This window comes from Cryptomeria japonica, chromosome 11, assembly GCF_030272615.1.
Source record: "Cryptomeria japonica chromosome 11, Sugi_1.0, whole genome shotgun sequence".
Classification (NCBI taxonomy): Eukaryota; Viridiplantae; Streptophyta; class Pinopsida; order Cupressales; family Cupressaceae; genus Cryptomeria; species Cryptomeria japonica.
Genome location: NC_081415.1, coordinates 248,905,600 through 248,924,251, shown reverse-complemented (window position 1 = coordinate 248,924,251; position 18,652 = coordinate 248,905,600). Strand labels below are relative to the sequence as shown.

General features: G+C 37.4%; 1 protein-coding gene across 1 annotated transcript; it reads right to left on the bottom strand.

The window, feature by feature from the left end:
• Nucleotides 1-205: 205 nt before the first annotated feature.
• LOC131040143 (organic cation/carnitine transporter 1) lies at nt 206-3,172 on the bottom strand. Its single transcript, XM_057972998.2, has 2 exons — nt 2,639-3,172; nt 206-1,656 (listed from the first exon to the last, which is right to left on the bottom strand). Exons 1-2 carry the CDS (start codon nt 3,057-3,059, stop codon nt 461-463), a joined length of 1,617 nt encoding a protein of 538 aa, XP_057828981.2. The 5' UTR covers nt 3,060-3,172; the 3' UTR covers nt 206-460.
• Between the last annotated feature and the right edge of the window lie 15,480 nt (nt 3,173-18,652).

Genomic DNA, 18,652 nt, shown 5'->3' with positions numbered 1-18,652 from the left:
CATCCAAATGTTCATATCTATGCACCTAGGATGAGTCTACCATAGCATATTTTTAATACTTCACATCTCTATAAGATATCATTCTTTGCATTGATGTTGATTGACATCTCCGACTATACACCATCAACATCTATTTTATACGCACATTAAGAAGTGGATAAAGCATAGCAACTCATCTAGACAATACATCTGGGACCTTCAGAAATAGATTTAACAAATCCTTATATTCTAATAGTAGAATTATAATGAACATTGCAATGTCCATTGCATGACACATACATTTGAGCTCAATAATAAGATTTGATTGTTCTTCAAATATAATACTTTCATGATGCTTACTACAAGATCAAATAAATTAGGTACCTTCTTCTATAAATTGAGGGTAATCCCACATTACTACAAATTGATGGATATCGTAGTTTACACAGTAATCTTTCTTTCTTTTATTTCTAAAGAACATCTATGTAAGCAATGGTGATCCCAATTCTGTTTTAGAAAGAAGAGTCTCTTGAAAATCTTGATTTTCCAGAGTGTCATACAGAGGCCGATCCTTGGTTTCAGGAAGGCCCAACACAAACAAACCGCTTATAAGTATTCCAATGCCAAATAGACCGAACGAAAGAGCTGTGTTGCTGTGGCCTATCACAACAACTACTGGACTCACAATCGCCCCTACATAGATGGCCTCTCTTAGCAGTGACATTGCTGAGTTTCGAACACTAGATGGAAACAGTTCCAAGCAATACATCAGCAACACATTGTACGCTGTCCCTCCACTCAAAAATGCTCCTACCTCAGAAATTATCTGTGCCCAATTCTTTCTGTTTGCAGTTGAATTGGGAATATCTGATATACCCATTGAAAAGAACACACAGAGAAAACAGAGCATGCCACTCAGTAGTGTTAACAGGAGAATTGCCCTTCTTCGCCCAGCCTTAGCAAGAATAATAGTGGAGAAAATGGCGGCTGGAATGTCAGAGAGAGCGTTAAATGCGACACTCAGATAGAAATTGAAGTCCAGACTTGCAACTCCAAAGGGCATTCCATAATAGATTAGCCCCATTCCAGAGCCCACCGCCATTGTTGACATGAGCGTTCTGCGAGCCCATTTAGTAGTCCACAACAGTGATAAAGAAGACTCTGTTTGGCTCTCTGCAATACAGACTTCTATCTCTACATTTTCTGGCAATACTCCTCCATTCATTTCTGCCATTTTTCTTAGGCATTTTAAGGCCTCTTTGGAATTTCCCCTGAGAAGTAGCCACCTGGGCGACTCCCAAACGAAAGGGAGGAGCAGCAAAGAGTAGGCCAGAGGAAGTATGGAGATGTAGATGTAGGTGCTTCTCCAAGAAAAAGAATTTCTTGTGAGGTAAGCGAGGGCTGGAAGTGAAAGGAATCCAAAGGTGAAGAACAGAAAAACGAAAAAACTAATGAAACTTCTCCATTGGCGACCAGCGATCTCAGTAGAGAGGACTAGACAGTAAGTTCCCAAGGAGGCTCTGCCGAAGCCGGTGAGAGCTCGGAGGAGAGAATAGATCCAAATGTTGGGGGCACAAGCAGTTAAAAAACCCATCAATGAAAGGGACACAGTGGAAAGCATCAGAGTCCTTTTACGGCCAAGCCAGGAATCTGCTAAGGGTCCTACTATTATGCAACCTGCGAAACCCTCATTGTCTTAGATTTTCAAAAACATTCCACTAAACGCTTCAATTTTGAAGCAAAAGCATGGAGGAAGAGATCATATAAATGGATTTAGAAAGTGGTTCTAAATCAAACTTGAGATTAAGTTTGTTTCAACATCACACTAAACTGAGTTAATAAAAAAAAATTAGTACGGTAAGTTGTATATATAAACTCAAATCAGTTGTGACAGAAATCTGTAATTGAAGTTCTTATATTATTACATATATCAACACTGTATAGGTTTTGAGACCTACACTCCCTGTCATCACCATCTCAAAACCCCTGTTTTAAACCAAATCAGATATGCATTTTCCTAAAGAAAGAGAGTAATAGTAATATCAATGAATTTAGAAACAAAGTAAAATAGTTTGTGCCTCTAAAACAGATTAGAGATTAAATTTGTTTCAACATCACAATCTAAACTGGGATAATGGATTGTAGATAAAATTTTGTATAGTTGTGACAGAAATCTGCAATTTAAATGTCATTACCTGTATTACAGTGTATAAATTTTGAGACCAATGTTATCAGATCTCCACTCTCTCATTGGATTGGATGACAGAATGTAATCTGAAACTTAGATGTTTTTAACATCTCTACTCTCTCACATTGAATTGGATCACAGAATATGATTGGAAACTTAGATGTTAAAAAACAGATACACAACCAAATCCAGAAAACCCTGTTTCAAACCAAATCTGATATGCATTTTACACAAGAAAGACATAGTTCTGATATTAACAGAAGCACCTTTTAGAAGCAAATGATTCGAATATTACCTCATGCATGTACAGCAGAAATAATTTTCAAAGACAGACTTCTCAAACTCGTAATTTGATGAAGTATTACAGTTAAAAATCTTGTTTTTATTGGTTGAATTTAACACTGTTCAACATTATGACAGATAAAAATTAATCCCTCTAACCTTTGATAAATAATTCAATTTTTAACTCACCTATTAGAGATCCCATAAAGAAAAACAGAGAAGGAAAGCCTGCTTTGATGGTGTTGGCACAAACAAGGTTCCACTGTGAGATGACAGACACCTCTTTCCCTCTTTCCCACTCCCACAGTGTTGGATCCATCTCACATATTGATGACTGTGCAGTGCATTTTTCCGTTTCTGTTAATTGGCTGCCATTAGTGCAGCGCCATGAAGGTTGGGCATCAGTAAAAATGGTGACAAAAGTGCTCTGAGCATCAAATGCCACACCCAGGGCAACGATTGCCACTTGAAACAACTGAGCTGGTCCAAAACCCCCAACATATTTTTCTATTATTTCATCAACAGAAAACATGTTTTCCTTAACTTGTTGCACCTGACTTTGCTCATCATTGTCACTGTGTTGCTGCTCTTCCCAGGTGGATGGATCCATTGCAGACTATCTATGAAACCCCAAAGTCTGTAAATGTATGAAAGAAGCTTGTAAAAGCAAGTCTTTTGGTGGTGATTGTTTTATGTCTAATGTCTTTGTAGGAAAGAATCTAAGAAGATAGAAAAAGATCTTAGCAATAAAATATCCTTTCAGAACAGCCGCCCTAATCCATTTGGATTTTTTTGGGGTCAACATCATGGTAAAAACAAATCTGAAAAGAATATAATAAAAGTAGCATATAACATGCTGTATTATTTTTAATAGATCTATGCCCAGATTTAATTGTTTTCACTCATTCTCCATGCTAGTAGGTCCATGGACATTAAAGTAGCAACTAGTGTCCACGGGCAACATAGTCAAGGGAGGCAAACGAAGTACAAAGTTATCAAAACATTAAATATAATTAATTGTTAAATAGACAATACACAAAGTAGGTAGGTATATTTTAAAGTATACAGTGTCTAATATTTTTAAAAATTTGTATATTTAATTGGATAGATATTAATGACATCCCAAGAGTCATTCAATTATTATGATATATATAATATTATATATGTCATTCAATTCATTAATTGAGCTCACAAAATTTATAAAATTTATAGAAAAAATAAGCAATAGTTTGATTTTTGCAATGACTACTCCCAACATGAATCAATAGAGAGAAAGATAATGACATTTTTTAAATAATTAAATAAATAAATAAATTATAAACTATAGAAATGTTGCTAAACAAATTCAATTCTAAACAATGATTGGTCGAACTAATAAAAAAGTTGGATTGAATGAATGCATTAGTATCCTGCCAGAACTAATAATGAGTCTTATGTTCTAACTATATCTAGGTCACTTAATTGAAGTGATGCCTCTCAGATTTCAATTGTGGCTTGTAAGTTGATATGAGTCAAGTAAAGAGAATTATAAGTTGAATAAGTGGCTTTGTAGTTAACTATGTTTATTGGGGAGGAGGTCCCCCTTGTGATCTCTCCTTGACTCAGTCTAGGCTAAAATGCCAAAGCTTGCCAATAAAAAATAAATAAATAATAGAAGTGAAAAAATATATGTATTTTATTTAGTTTTGAAGTCAAGTGGGTGATTTTGGGAAACAATAATAGTTAAGCATGTTTAAGTAGAGTAGTATTTTCATTACTTATCTTTGAGAGTTTCAATATCTATGGGTCAGCGATTTCAATTTAAAACTATGAAGTGAAAAATGTAATGACTATGAAGTGAAAAATTTAGTCTTGTGAGAAATGGGTTCATATAAACCACTACTTATGAAATATGGGTCAGCGATTTCAATTTAAAACTATTCAGTTGAATTATGATGAAACCTCATAATAATGAAGGGGTATAAAAACCTCTTATGGTCATTAGAAATATCATCTTGATTGTTTCATATTGATGTTGCACGACATTGTTTGAGCTTCCTTGATGTACATTTTTTTGGCCTTTAAAAACAAGTGAGCCCCTATCACAACTCAAGCTTTACTTTTAATAAAAATAAAAATATATTTCATATAAAAGATATTATTGCATTAAAATTCAACCATTCCTAATACAATGATAAAAATCTTACTTGATTATTATGCATTTTTGGATATTAATAGATACATCTAAAATGGTTTTACAATTTGAATGAATGTTTCAAAACCATAAACAATAATAAAAATCTCATGTATACATCTTTTTTTCTAAAATACTCAAAATTAACAAAATGTTGACACATTTTACCAATCTACCAACCACAAAAATATTTTACGTTTTCTAATCAATAATCTTCATAACTTTAATTGAATATACTATATACCATATTTCTACATTCTCTCATTAAAAAACAAACAAACAAAAAAACAATAATGACAACCAAAATAACTTAAACAATAAAACTAATTCTATTAATGTCCAAATTAATGCATATGTTATTAATTGGAAATAATAATAAAAATGAAATATGTGACATTTCTTTTATTAACTTTGAATATATTTTAACATTATTAATTATGTTTCCAAGTATTATGGATGGAGTGTATAGAATAAATATTCTCATTCTTGTTTTTCATTCAATTAGTTAACAATTTATGTATTGCTCGTATATGAGATATCCACAAGTTTTAACTTTTTATTTACTTAATGTAGATAACTCTTCATTGTTATTGTTTCTTTGCTTTTTATTAAGGCAAAAACAGGTTTTGAAGGGACCCGAAACCCTTTACAACCATATTTTAAATGGATTTGGAACCCTCAACCAAAACGTTGTCCTCACAAAAGGAACATGGAAGCACCAAACAACCATGGGTTAACATGGCACCCATAGCCAAAAACATGGGTTTTAAAAATAGGCTCCCACAACCTAAAACAAAAGCTACAAAAAGAACAGCCAAAAGCCAACCTAAAACCAACCCCCAACCAAGAACCATCAAGATTTACATTTAGAGCTACCCTTGTGGGAGCGAAGAGTCATGTCAAAAGAAGGCTTAGAGGACTTAAAGCTTTCTTACCCTTAACAGAAATCCAACCCTCTTCCACTTGCACTGCCTTATCATACCAAGCCAGCGAAAGACCATCGTTATCCTAAGAATGAATGCCTTCAGAAAGAGTCTCCACTGTCTCAGAGATATCATCCATTTTCCTCTCTAGGCATGGCAATGTAAGAAAAGCCACCAAATTTGATATCCGGGACGCTATCACCAGAAATTGCAGCTTGATGCCCATTCTCTCTCTCGTTAGGGGTTTCAACAAGATAATCTTGCACAACTTTAGCAACCCCACCAATTGTAACCTCTGGAAAGGATTCCCCAAGACCCTGTGAGTCCAACGCAACCACCTGCTCGAAAAAATCCTATGTTGCTCAGATTTCTTCTCAACCGTATAATGTTGTTGACAAGCACCTTTCCACCACGTAGCTGACATTGCCTTTTTCTCAAATCCACATTGTGCAGCCGCATGACCTATTTAAAAATATCTTCTATATGGGAAGGCCTTCATAGTCCAAAGATTGAACCCAACAACCCTTAGAATATTTGAGTAAAATCTCAATAGTCAACCCTTTTGAAACATCCATTTCAACCAGAATGTGGGCAAAGGTGGAGTGAAAAAATCAAATGATTCATCATCTTCCATCAAAAAATCTCCAAGGGCTTCAACCACTTCCTCTAAAAGAGGATCAATCCATAAATGAAGAGGGAGATTAGGAAGCTGAACCCAAATCAGGATCTTATTAAACATTTTAGAAGAAGGGTTGAAATCAGAGTGCCAAGGCTTAATCATCAACAAAAATCTATCCTCCTAGCTAAAATAATGATCACATAAGATTTTATTTCTATCTTGAGCATAATCAAACTTTGCAATAAAGAACCCCTTAGCCATGGAGAATATATGAACTTTACCAGTAATAAGAGGCTCCCAATGTTCAGAGATCTAGACATGCAACTGAGGGAGGCTAGGCCAAAAACCCCTAAATCGATATATATCACACCTTGTGTGGACAAAACAGAAACATTTTGATCTATTTCCTCTTTCGTATCTGCTTTCAGATTAACGAAAATGGTATTTGCAAGAGGAATGAGCCCACCACCAAACAATCGTCACCCTTGTTGTGACCTTAGAGCCTCACCATTCTATCTCTGCCCAATAGACACAGCCGCATCAGCGGCGACATACGACAACTTTCCAGAAAGTCGCACTCCCTGCAAAGCACCAGTGACAAAGACACAGGGGTGGGACGAAAGATTATTCACAACAGAGATCTCCACTTCACCCACACATGAGGAGGCACACAAGCTTCCCACACCAATGGCATTGCCATCGAGATCCATAGTAGGAGCGACAGAGGCCGAGGGTTTTGCTCGTGAAGCGTCGTCAACAGTTTTTGAATTCGTCCCATGGGTAGGAAGAGTTGTTGCAGACATATTCGAATCCCCAATTTTGGGTTATTGTTTCTTTGTTATTGTTATTGTTTATTTGTTGTCTTGGTTAGGAGTTTGTGTTTTGGAAGATCATGAAGATGAAATTAAGGATTTTTTTTTAATATTTGGTATGTTTTTATATTTATAAATTGATTTTTATTTGTTTGTATGATCTCTTAATTGTAACATTTAATATTATCTTTTATGAGAATAATTAATAAAATTAGAATCTACAAACTCAGTAATTTATCATTTGTTATCTCCGAAGATCTCCTTTCATATTTATCATGCACTACTCACTTTATATAAATATCATTTAATTCAATAGTCAAACAATGAATAATAAATAATTTTACATATCCATTATTAAATATTAAATAATCATCGTATTAATAAATTGATTTTGCACCAATGAAAAATCATTATTTTTTCTTTTGAAAATAAATTTGATTTTTATGAAGGTAATATATATATATATATATATATATATATATATATATATATATATATATATATATATATATATATATATATATATATATATATATATATATATATATATATATATATATATATATATATATATATAACTTTATAAATTGTAGAAATTATTTATCTACAATATAATTAGTTTTTAAAAATTGTGTTATAGGAGCAATTTTTTTGAAACATAAACTTAACCTACCTTTTCACAAATTTTATGGAGTTAGAGAAGAGATTTAGTCTTATTATGGGACAAGAGAAGAGATCCTAGAGGTGCACGTGGGAACTTTGATTCTTTATGGAAGGGTCCTTTCAAGATTACTCAAGTATGTGGTAGAAATGTGTTCATGTTAACATAGCTTGATGACAATGCCTTGCCTCTTCCTTACAATGTGAAAGACTTAAAATTGTATCAAATATGAAATAGGTGTTCCCCATCCTTGTACATAATAGCTAGGAGTGTGTTCCTTTCCCAGTTTAGTTTTGGCTCATGTCTTCCCCTTATGTCTTTCAAGCCTCTTTTGTATGAATCTTAACTCTATTACCCAAATGAAAAGGCTTAACAAATTTTTTTGAGTTCACCGTGCATCCTTTACAATCTTTGTCCCTAAATAGAGCCAGTTGTTATCTTCAATTTTGTTGATCCCTTCCATTAAGGTTATTAGCTTACTTTAACAAGATATTTCTAAGGTTTCTAAAACTTTTTTGGCTCCCTAATCGAGTTCTCAAGACACTTTTGAATCCTTAGAAACCTTTTCACACTTAGAAATTTTCATGTTTTTGGCTTTATCTCAACTTCATTTAAAATAGTTTCACAACCATCATCAAGACATGATGAGGTTCTAACAACCTTATTGGTCTTCAATTAGGTTTTTGAAACTATCTTGAGCCCCCAAAAAACCTTTCTCTTAAATTTTTAAAAATTATTTCCCTTTTATGTCAATCAATAGCTTTGATTCAAGAACCATGTCGAGAGTCAATGAAGTTCTCACAACCCCTTCAATCTTCGACAAGGTTTTCATAACTTTCAAATTTTAGATGAAGTGTGGTTGTTTCAAAAATTAAAGTACATTTTATCTTTGTTGTTATTCTTTAGACACAATTTCAAAACCATGTACAAGGTTTTCATAATCATATTAGGACAAAATTTCTCAACTTTTATAAAGAAAAACCATGGTGATGTACAAGATTTGACATCAGAAAGGATAGTAGATTTTGAAACTCCTTTCAGAACCAGACAAAGTTTTCAAAACCTGAAAAAAAAAAAAAAAAAACCACCCAATTTTGTTAAACTATTATTTTCAAAAAGTATGTCTGTAAGCATTACTCAAAGAAAAAGATCACCTATGCCATAACTAATTCTCTTTATCAATGCTCTCACACACATTGAAATAGTAGATGAGAATGACATTTAAAAGACTTAAAATAGTTACGTAATTCATTTTAAACTTTCTTTCCACTAGGTTCACTATGAATAACTTCTCTTGGTTCTTTTTTAACATTTATGCTCCTAATACTAGAGGGTAAGTGCACAAAGATGGTGGTAAGAAAAGTGGACACACCAAAAAAAAAACATGAAAAACACCAAAACGCGCATGACGTATTTCAAATTTAAAGAACCTCGTACGCGTTTAGGCTCGTTTTGCCAAGCCTAACCAAAGCTAAATCATGTGCGCAATTTAAAACATACTAACCGCGTACGCAGTTTAAATAATACTAACCACATACGCGGTTTAAAGCATACTAACTGCGTATGCGGTTTAAAAACTAAAACCGCGTACGCAGTTTTGTTTGTCAATAAAATGCAATTCACTTAGCATTCCATTAGGTTTTTTAGTAGGATATATACATAAAGTATAAGTGACATTTCTCTTTGTCTTTTATCTTTCTTATACTTTAAGTTATATTTTATGTGTATATTGTCAGGATGTTTGAGAGTGGTTCTAGATCTCTAAGAGTTATAATGCAGATTCTAGTTTTTTGAGTATTCTTATAAATTTCAGAGTTAGTCAAATTTCAATAATCAGCATGCTCATATCAACATTATGTCTCTCATCTCTTCCCTACATTCCCCCTCTCTCGTCCTTTACCCCTACCTTTTTGTCTCTTAGGCATCTCCCTCTCTACTTTCTTCCCTCTCTCGGGTATCTCTCCATCTCTTTCTCATCTCCCTCACCCTCTTTATCTCTTTCATATATCCCTCTCTTTCTCTCCCTCTCTCAAATATCTCTATCTCTCACTCTTTCCCCCTCTCTTAAGTGTCTCTCTCTCTCTATCATTCTCTCCCTCTCCCTCCCCCTCCCTTTCTCTTCCTTTGTCAAGTATTTCAATCCCTCTAACTCTCTTTCTCTCTCCCCCTCTCACTCCATTTCTCTTTCTCTCAAGTCTCTCTCCTTCTCTCTATCACATCTCTAGCTATCAAACTCTCTCTCTCTCTCTCTCTCTCTCTCTCTCTCTCTCTCTCTCTCTCTCTCTCTCTCTCATCCTCATTCTCTCTATCTCACTCTCTCCTTCTCTCAGGTGTCTCTCTCTCATTCTCTCCCTCTCTCCTCTCCTTCCCTCTCTCCCTTTCTCATTACCTATCTTTCTCACTCTCTCCCTCTCTTTGCACCTCTCTCTCTCTAGTCTCTTGTAATATCCTTCCACCCATTCCTCCCTCTCACTCAGACTCTCTCTATCTCTCACCCTCTCTTTCTCTCTCTCTCTCTCACCTTTCCTCCCTTCACCTCTTAGGTCTCTCTTTCTCTCCCAATCCCTCTATCCACCTCTTATATCTCTCTATACCTCCCCCCCCCCTCTCTCTCTCTCTCATTTATCTCTTGTTTCTCCCTCTCAGTCTCTATCTCTCTATCTCACTGTCCTCCTCTCTTAGGTGTATCTCTCTCCCATTGCCTCCCTCTCCTCCTCCTCTCTCGCTCTCTAGGGTCAAAAGGCATTCTCAGGGGTCATATGGTATCCTAGGGGTCCATGCATGTGTCCTAATGGGTCATAGGACACCATATGACCCATAACGACACATAAGAGGTCATATGGAGTCCTAAGGGGTCATAAGACACCATATGACCCCTTAGCACACCATACGACCCATAATGACACCAAATGGTATCCTAAGGGGTCATAAAACACTATATGACCTCTTAGGATACCATACGACCGATAACGACACCATACAGAGTCCTAAGAGGTTGTAGGAGACCATATGACCCCTTAGGACACCATATGACCCCTAATGACACCATATGGTGTCCTAAGTGGTCATAAGGTGTCCTAGGGGTCATACGACACCATAAGGCACATAATGATACCTTATGGTGTCCAATGGGTCATTGGACACCATATGACCCTTAGAACGCAATACAACCCCTAACAACATCTAAGGGGTCATAGGACACTATATGATCCCTTAGAATACCATAGGACCTATAATGATGCCAAATAGTGTCCTAAGGGGTCATAGAACACCATATGACCCTTTTGGGCACCTTATGGTGTTGTTATGGGTCATATGGTATCCCGAGGGGTCATATGGCATCCTATGACCCCTTAGGACACCATATGATGTCATTATGGGTTGTATGGTGTCTTAAGAGGTCATATGGTGTCCTAAGGGGTCATAGGACACCATATGACCTCTTAGGAAACAATATGACCTCTAATGATACCTAAGGGATCATATAGTGTCATAGGACGTCATAGAATACCATATGACCCTTTAGGACACCATACAACCCATAATGACACCATATGGAGTCCTAAGGGATCATATGGTGTCCTAAGGGATCATAGAACACCATATGACCCATAACGACACGTAAGAGGTCATATGGAGTCCTAAGGGGTTATAAGACACCATATGACCTCTTAGCACACCATACAACCCATAATGACACCAAATGGTGTCCTAAGGGGTCATAAAACACTATATGATCTCATAGGACACCATACGACCCATAATGACACCATATGGAGTCCTAAGGGGTCGTAGGAGACCATATGACCCCTTAGGACACCATATGACCCCTAATGACACCATATGGTGTCCTCAATGGTCATAAGGTGTCCTAGGGGTCATACAACAACATAAGACACATAATGATACCATATAGTGTCCTAATGGCTCATAGGACACCATATGACCCTTAGAACACAATACGACCCCTAGCAACATCTACGGGGTCATATGGTATCATAAGGGGTCATATGACACTATATGATCCATTAGAACACCATAGGACATATAATGATGCCAAATAGTATCCTAAGGGGTTAAAGAACACCATATGACCCTTTAGGGAATCATATGGTGTTGCTATGGGTTGTATGGTATCTTGAGGGGTCATATGGCATTCTATGACCCCTTAGGACACCATATGATGTCATTATGGGTTGTATGGTGTCTTAAGGGGTCATATGGTGTCCTAAGGGGTCATAGGACACCATATGACCTCTTAGGAAACAACCTCTAATGATACCTAAGGGATCATATGGTGTCCTAAGAGGTCATAGAATACCATATGACCCTTTAGGACACCACACAACCCATAACGACACCATATGGAGTCCTAAGGGATCATATGGTGTCCTAAGGGATCATTGAATACCATATGACCCGTTAGGACACCATATGATCCATAACAACATGTAAGAGGTCATATGGATTCCTAAGGGGTCATAAGACACCATACAACCCATAATGACACCAAATGGTGTCTTAAGGGGTCATAAAACACTATATGACCTCTTAGGACACCATACGACCCATAATGACACCATATGGAGTCTTAAGCGGTCAAATAGTGTCCTAAGGGGTCGTAGGAGACCATATGACCCCTTAGGACACCATATGACCCCTAATGACACCATATGGTGTTCTAAGTGGTCATAAGGTGTCCTAGGGGTCATATGATAACATAAGACACATAACGATACCATATGGTGTCCTAATGGGTCATAGGACACCATATGACCCTTAGAACACAATATGACCCCTAACAACATCTAAGGGGTCATATGTTATCCTAAGGGGTCATAGGACACTATATGATCCCTTAGTACACCATAGGACCTATAATGATGCCAAATAGTGTCCTAAGGGGTCATAAAACACCAAATGACCCTTTAGAACACCAAATGGTGTTGTTATGGGTTGTATGGTGTCTTGAGGGGTCATATGGCATCCTATGACCCCTTAGGACACTATATGGTGTCGTTATGGGTCATATGGTGTGTTAAGGGGTCGTATGGTGTGTTAAGGGGTCATATGGTGTCCTAAGGGGTCATAGGACACCATATAACCTCTTAGGAAACAATATAACCTCTAATGACATGTAAGGGATCATATGGTATCCTAAGGGGTCATAGAATACCATATGACCCTTTAGGACACCATATGACCCATAACGACACCATATGGAGTTCTAAGGGGTCATATGGTGTCCTAAGGGATCATGGAACACCATATGACCCATAACTACACCTAAGGGGTCATAATACACCATATGACCCCTTAGTACACCATACAACCCATAAATATTATCCAACCAATACATCCACACGATCCAAAGAAACCAATACATTCATTTTCTTCAAACGTTCTACTTTATATCCTAGCTTCTTTTAAAAAAAAGAAAACCGACCACCTTGTCAATCTTCTTATCACCTTCTATATATGCAAACAAAAAGAAGATATATTGGAGGGAGAGAAAGAGAGAGAGGATGGAGGGAGGGAGAGAGGGATACAATACACATACATACGCACATATGTGTGTATATATATTTAATATATTATATATTATTATACACACACACACACACACACACATATATATATATATAAATATTAAATATTTTTTATTTTTTATATTATATATAAATTATATATTATATGTATATACACATTATATATATATATATATATATATATATATATATATACACACAATAGCATATTATACACACTCCCAAAATTTAAGCAAACTTAGCCCGTACGCGCTTTTTATAGTACAAATAGCGCGTATGCGCTTTTTATAGTAAAAATAGCGCATACACACTTTTTATAGTTAAGATAGAATGTACGCGCTTCTTACACCATAAGTACCTCGTACGCACTTTTTATACCATAGGTACCCCGCACGCTCTTTTATCTGTTTAGGCTTGGAAATAGGCTTGGATGACAAAGCTACGGTTTGGAAGTTTGATTTCTCTCCATTTCCCTCCTTTTTGGCATGTTTTATTTTATCAACTTGGTTTCTCAACTTTGTCATCATCAGGTTTACACATCATCAAGTGGGTATTTCTAAAATTTCCACCATATTTTCACCCATCTTCTGAGCTTTCTAACTATATAATTTTTTAAAAATTTGAACAACAATAACATATTATTATTGAATTTCTTTTACTAGTGTCTCCATAGTTCTCATAGACATACGTGCACCATTTTTTAAATAACTTTTGATATAATTATCCAAATTTTTAAAAATTTATATATTATTGTAGTGAACTTGATTCTTTACAATTTAAAAATAAATAAATTACATTTTTTATTTTTTTAGTGCAACATATGCTTCGCGCATGAACAGGTACCTAATTTTCAGGATGTGTTCGATCGGAAAAATCATAAAAAAGAAATACTCAACAAAAAATTACAAAAAAATACACATCTTCTAGTGCTCACTATTAACTATCTTTCAGCCAAAGGATTTGTCAAAATACTAAATCTAAATATGACTTTTTTTACGTGCACATTAGATACTATGTTATATTTTTCTGAAAAAATCAGGGTCTGTTTTTTGTGCGTGAAGGATTTGACCCACTTAATCTTATCCAATTTTGAAAACTTTTAGTATTTTGGAAACCAAATTTAGAGTATTACAATATTTGTTGTTTGATTATCTTCATATCTTGAGTGGATGACTTTCAAATTTTGCCTCCAAGTTCAGGTTCACCTGATTTCAGAAAAAAAAGTGTCCACTTATACCCCCCTTTTTGACCACCATCTTTGTGCACTTACCCTAGACACGGCGGGGTTCTGATCTAGGAGGAAATCAATACCTTCCTGACTAACAATAAGGAGGATTTTTTTATGTTAACTGGGGATTTCAACAACCCCCTTTATCCTTCTGAGAAGATAGGAGGTCTAACTAACTATAGTGAGAGCATGCTTGACTTTGCTAACTTCATCAGAAATAATGAGTTACTTGATCTTGACCTTCCAGGGAATCCTTTCACTTGGTCTAGCAATAGAAAAGGCTCCAATCTGATTTAGGTCAGGCTGGACAGGTTTCTGATCTCTGCCAAGTGGAACATTGGAATCAATTCCTCGCTCTTGTCTCTCCCGCACACTATATCTGACCACTCCCCGATCCTCCTCTCTTGGGTTGACAAGCCGACCTCTGGTCCCTCACCCTTCAGGTATGAGATCATGTGGCACTCCGATCCATACTTGAAACAATGCATACAAAACTGGTGGAACTCCCCTGTTCAAGGTACGACTATGTTCAGAATTTCTAAAAAGTTGGAAATTATCAAAAAGGAGGTGAAAGCCTGGAGTCTTTCTTCCTTTGGGGATATCTTCAAGAGAAAAAAGGAGGCTAAAACCAATTTGGACCGCCTCCAGAGGACCATTGCGGAGGGGACTTCCTCTATGGAAACACATACAGAGGAGGAGGGATGTAGACACAAATGGAAAGAAATCATGAATCTAGAAAAAATTTACTGGAAGCAAAGATCCAATATCCAATGGTTAAGTGAGGGGGACGGGAACACCTCCTTCTTTCATAGATCGGCCTCAAAGCATAAAAGGAGGAACACTATCCATTCCATTCTCAATAACAGAAATGAGGAAGTGGTGGGGAATAATGAAATTGGTCAATGGGCTTCCCTTCACTTTGCTAATGCCTACATGAATGATAGGGTAAGTGAACCTACTGAGATCAGTGATAAACTCCTCAGTCTCATCCCTCAAGTCTTGTATGAGGCTGACAATGAGCTATTGATAAGCCGTGTGTCTGAAGAAGAAGTTAATGAAGCAGTTTTTGCTATGGCTTCCTTTAAGGCCCCTGGTCCTGACGGCTTCCCCCTTGCTTTTTTCTAGGTTTTTTGGGAAATTGTGAAGTATGATCTAACTAAAGCTACCAGGGACTTCATTCGCACTAGTACCTGAAGAAATTGAATAACACTTTCATTGCTTTGGTGCCCATAGTTCCTGACCCGAAACTCATGATTGGCTATCGACCCATCAACCTATGTAACCCAGTCTATAAAATTTTCTCTAAAGTTGTTGTCAACAGAATCAAACCCCTCCGTGATAAATGCATCAGTCCCTCTCAAAGAGGCTTTGTTCCGAGCAGGAATATTCTTGATGTTGTCATTACTACCCATGAGGTCACTCACTCCATGGAGAAAAGTTGCAACCCAGGTATGGCTCTCAAACTTGACATCTCTAAGGCTTATGATAAAGTTAATTGGAAATTCTTGTATGTGTTCCTTTCTAAGATGGGATTCCAGGAAAGTTTTATCAATATTATTAGGGTGGTGGTGGAAAGTGTTCACTATTCGGTGATAGTCAATGGCACCCCCTGGGGATTCTTTTAAGGCTGGGAAGGGGCTAAGACAGGGAGACCCTCTCTCCCCTTATTTGTTCATTATGGTAGCTGAAGTCTTGAGTAGGAATTTCTCCAATCTGATCAGGACCAGTAGAATCTCGGGGGTAAAAGCTGCTTCCACCCTTCCTCCTATGGTTATGCAGCAATTTGTGGATGACACCTTCCTTTTCGGCCTATCGTCTGTGATAGAGGCTAAAGAATGGAAACATCTGGTAGAAGAGTACGCCCTTGCCTCTGGTCAACTGATTAACTATTGCAAGAGCAACGTTTATTTATTTAACACAGACATAATTCTCCAGGGTAAACTTATGCAAATCCTTGGATGTAGTGTTGTTGATCTCTTTGATTCCTACTTGGGTCTCCCCCTCACTATCAAGGAGGTCACCTCCCACTTTTGGGAATCAATCTTAGAAAGAATGCAAAAGAAACTTGTTGGCTGGACTGGAAAAACTCTGAGTAGTGCGGGTAGACTCCAGCTCCTGTCGGCCTCTCTTCAAGGTGTTCCTATCTACTTTCTCTCTCTCTCTCTCTCTCTTCAAGATTTACAATTCTATGGCTGAGAAACTTGAGAGAATCCAAAGAATCTTTCTGTGGATGGGATTGGAGGAGAAGGCCAGAATCAACTTAGTCAGCTGGGAGAAGGTGTGCAAACCAAAGGTCATGGGTGGCCTTGGGATTAGAAAAATCTATGATCTGAATAAGGCCTTGTTGACTAAAATCGGATGGATCCTTATGAAGGGAAAAACTGACTGGAGCATGATTATGAGGGCCAAGTACTTCAATCACACCCCCTTCCCCTCCCTCTTCTCTTCCAATGAGCTCCCTCTTGGGTCTAAAATATGGAACAACTTTATTAAGAATAGGAAACTACTCAAGCAGGATCTAAAGTGGCAAGTTGGTAATGGTGAGAAAATTAGTTTTTGGGAGGACAACTGGATTGGTGACAGACCCCTTGCCTCCTCCCGGTTCAGTTGCCTCATGGTCACTCTCCAGGATTTGTTTGTCTCCCTTGTGATAAACTACATCTCTCCCTCTCGCTGTTGGTTAAGGCTTGCTGATAGTCTAGGAAATACCCCCCAATGGATTCATTTGGCTGAAGAGCTGAAATCCCTTCTTAAGAGGATCAAGATCCCTTGTTTCACTCACACTGATAAACTTGTTTGGACCGTGAACCCCTCAGGGTCTTTCAATGTTAAATCAGCCTACAATCTCTTGGTTGCCTCCTTCAATGATTGCTACAACTGGAAAGAAGTTTGGAACTCTCAGCTCATCCATAAAATTAACTTCTTCTAGTGGATGACCCTTCACGGGAAGATCCTTACTATTGACAATTTGAAGAGGAGGGGATTTACGCTTGCCAACAAATGTGTTATGTGTAATTGTGTTGAAGAAAGAATAAATCACCTCTTTATTCATTTCCCCTTCGCTGCTAAGGTTTGGTACAAAGTTCTACAGAAATTTAATTTGGCTTGGAAATTCTTGGAAGACTTGCAACAGTTTATCAGCAACTGGAATTGCCCCTCTGCACACCCGCCAGTCAGACTTTTTTTGCAAGTTGGCGGAGATATCAAGAGGTGTCCCTACACATGCTTCCCAGAGCTGGCAAACACATGCCTTGGGAAACACCACTAAAAATAATTATTACACCTTGCACAATATTTTGGCTAATTTCCGGTTGTTTTCTCTTAGCTCTAGCTCTGGTTTTCCCCTCTGCATTTCTCTTTTTAGGCTTGCACTGCATCTCAACTTCACTATGGAGGAAGCTATCATGGGAGGGTATTTAGTCTAGGTGGAACCATACATTATTGATGATTGTTTTTGCAGCAACCCGTGCATCTGGATGTATGCTAAAGAAGGAGGAATCATCCCATTCATGGAAGCCATGAAGGGATTCGACAAAAACCTCTCCATGCAGTTTGTCAACAGATGGAAGGACATGAGGGTGGTCATGGAGGACATTTCATTTGAAATTAGTGAGGAAGTTATCCCCCACACTACGGGTCTCTCTACTGAAGGCAGGAAATGGAAGAAAACCAGTAGGTTTGCGGATGAAAACAACATGAACCGCCTCTTCAAAAAGGGCGAGGAACCAACCAAAATGCGTGGGGGTTTCAACAGGGAATGTTTACCCAACCCATGGGATCAGGTTTGCAAAATCATAATGAAATACTTCACCCTCGAGGGAAGGTACATGGTGTGTTCTACTATTATCACTTCCCGTTGCTCAATCACTTTCGCAACCATGACACCATTTTTTTTCCTTTCTTTCTGCTGCATGCTCTTGAGTCTACTATTAGAAATGTCCACAATTGTATGAGTCAAGAGGGTAATTTTACCATCCTCCACCAGGCGCTGATGTTTAGGCTATACAATTTTGTACAAGCCCCTTTGCCCCCCTAAACCTATCTTGGTTCAACTCGCCCCCTCCATTCTAGGTCCCCCTAAAGGCTCTAAAAAAGGCCTCAAAAAGTCTTTGAAAAAGCCGATGACACCTTGTCAATCCCCTGACCAAGGCCCCCTCTGCCCTCTCAAAATTGAGGAAAGAAAAAAAGTGACCCTTCTATTGTGAAACCCACCTCCAAGAAACCTAGAAAGAGCCCAA

Bases quoted from the DNA above. Each gene is read 5' to 3' on its own strand.
- LOC131040143 (XM_057972998.2), bottom strand. From the start codon at position 3,059: ATGGATCCATCCACCTGGGAAGAGCAGCAACACAGTGACAATGATGAG. The intron at 1,657-2,638 runs GTGAGTTAAAAA...AGGGTTTCGCAG, and splicing joins CTTTATGGGATCTCTAATAG to GTTGCATAATAGTAGGACCC.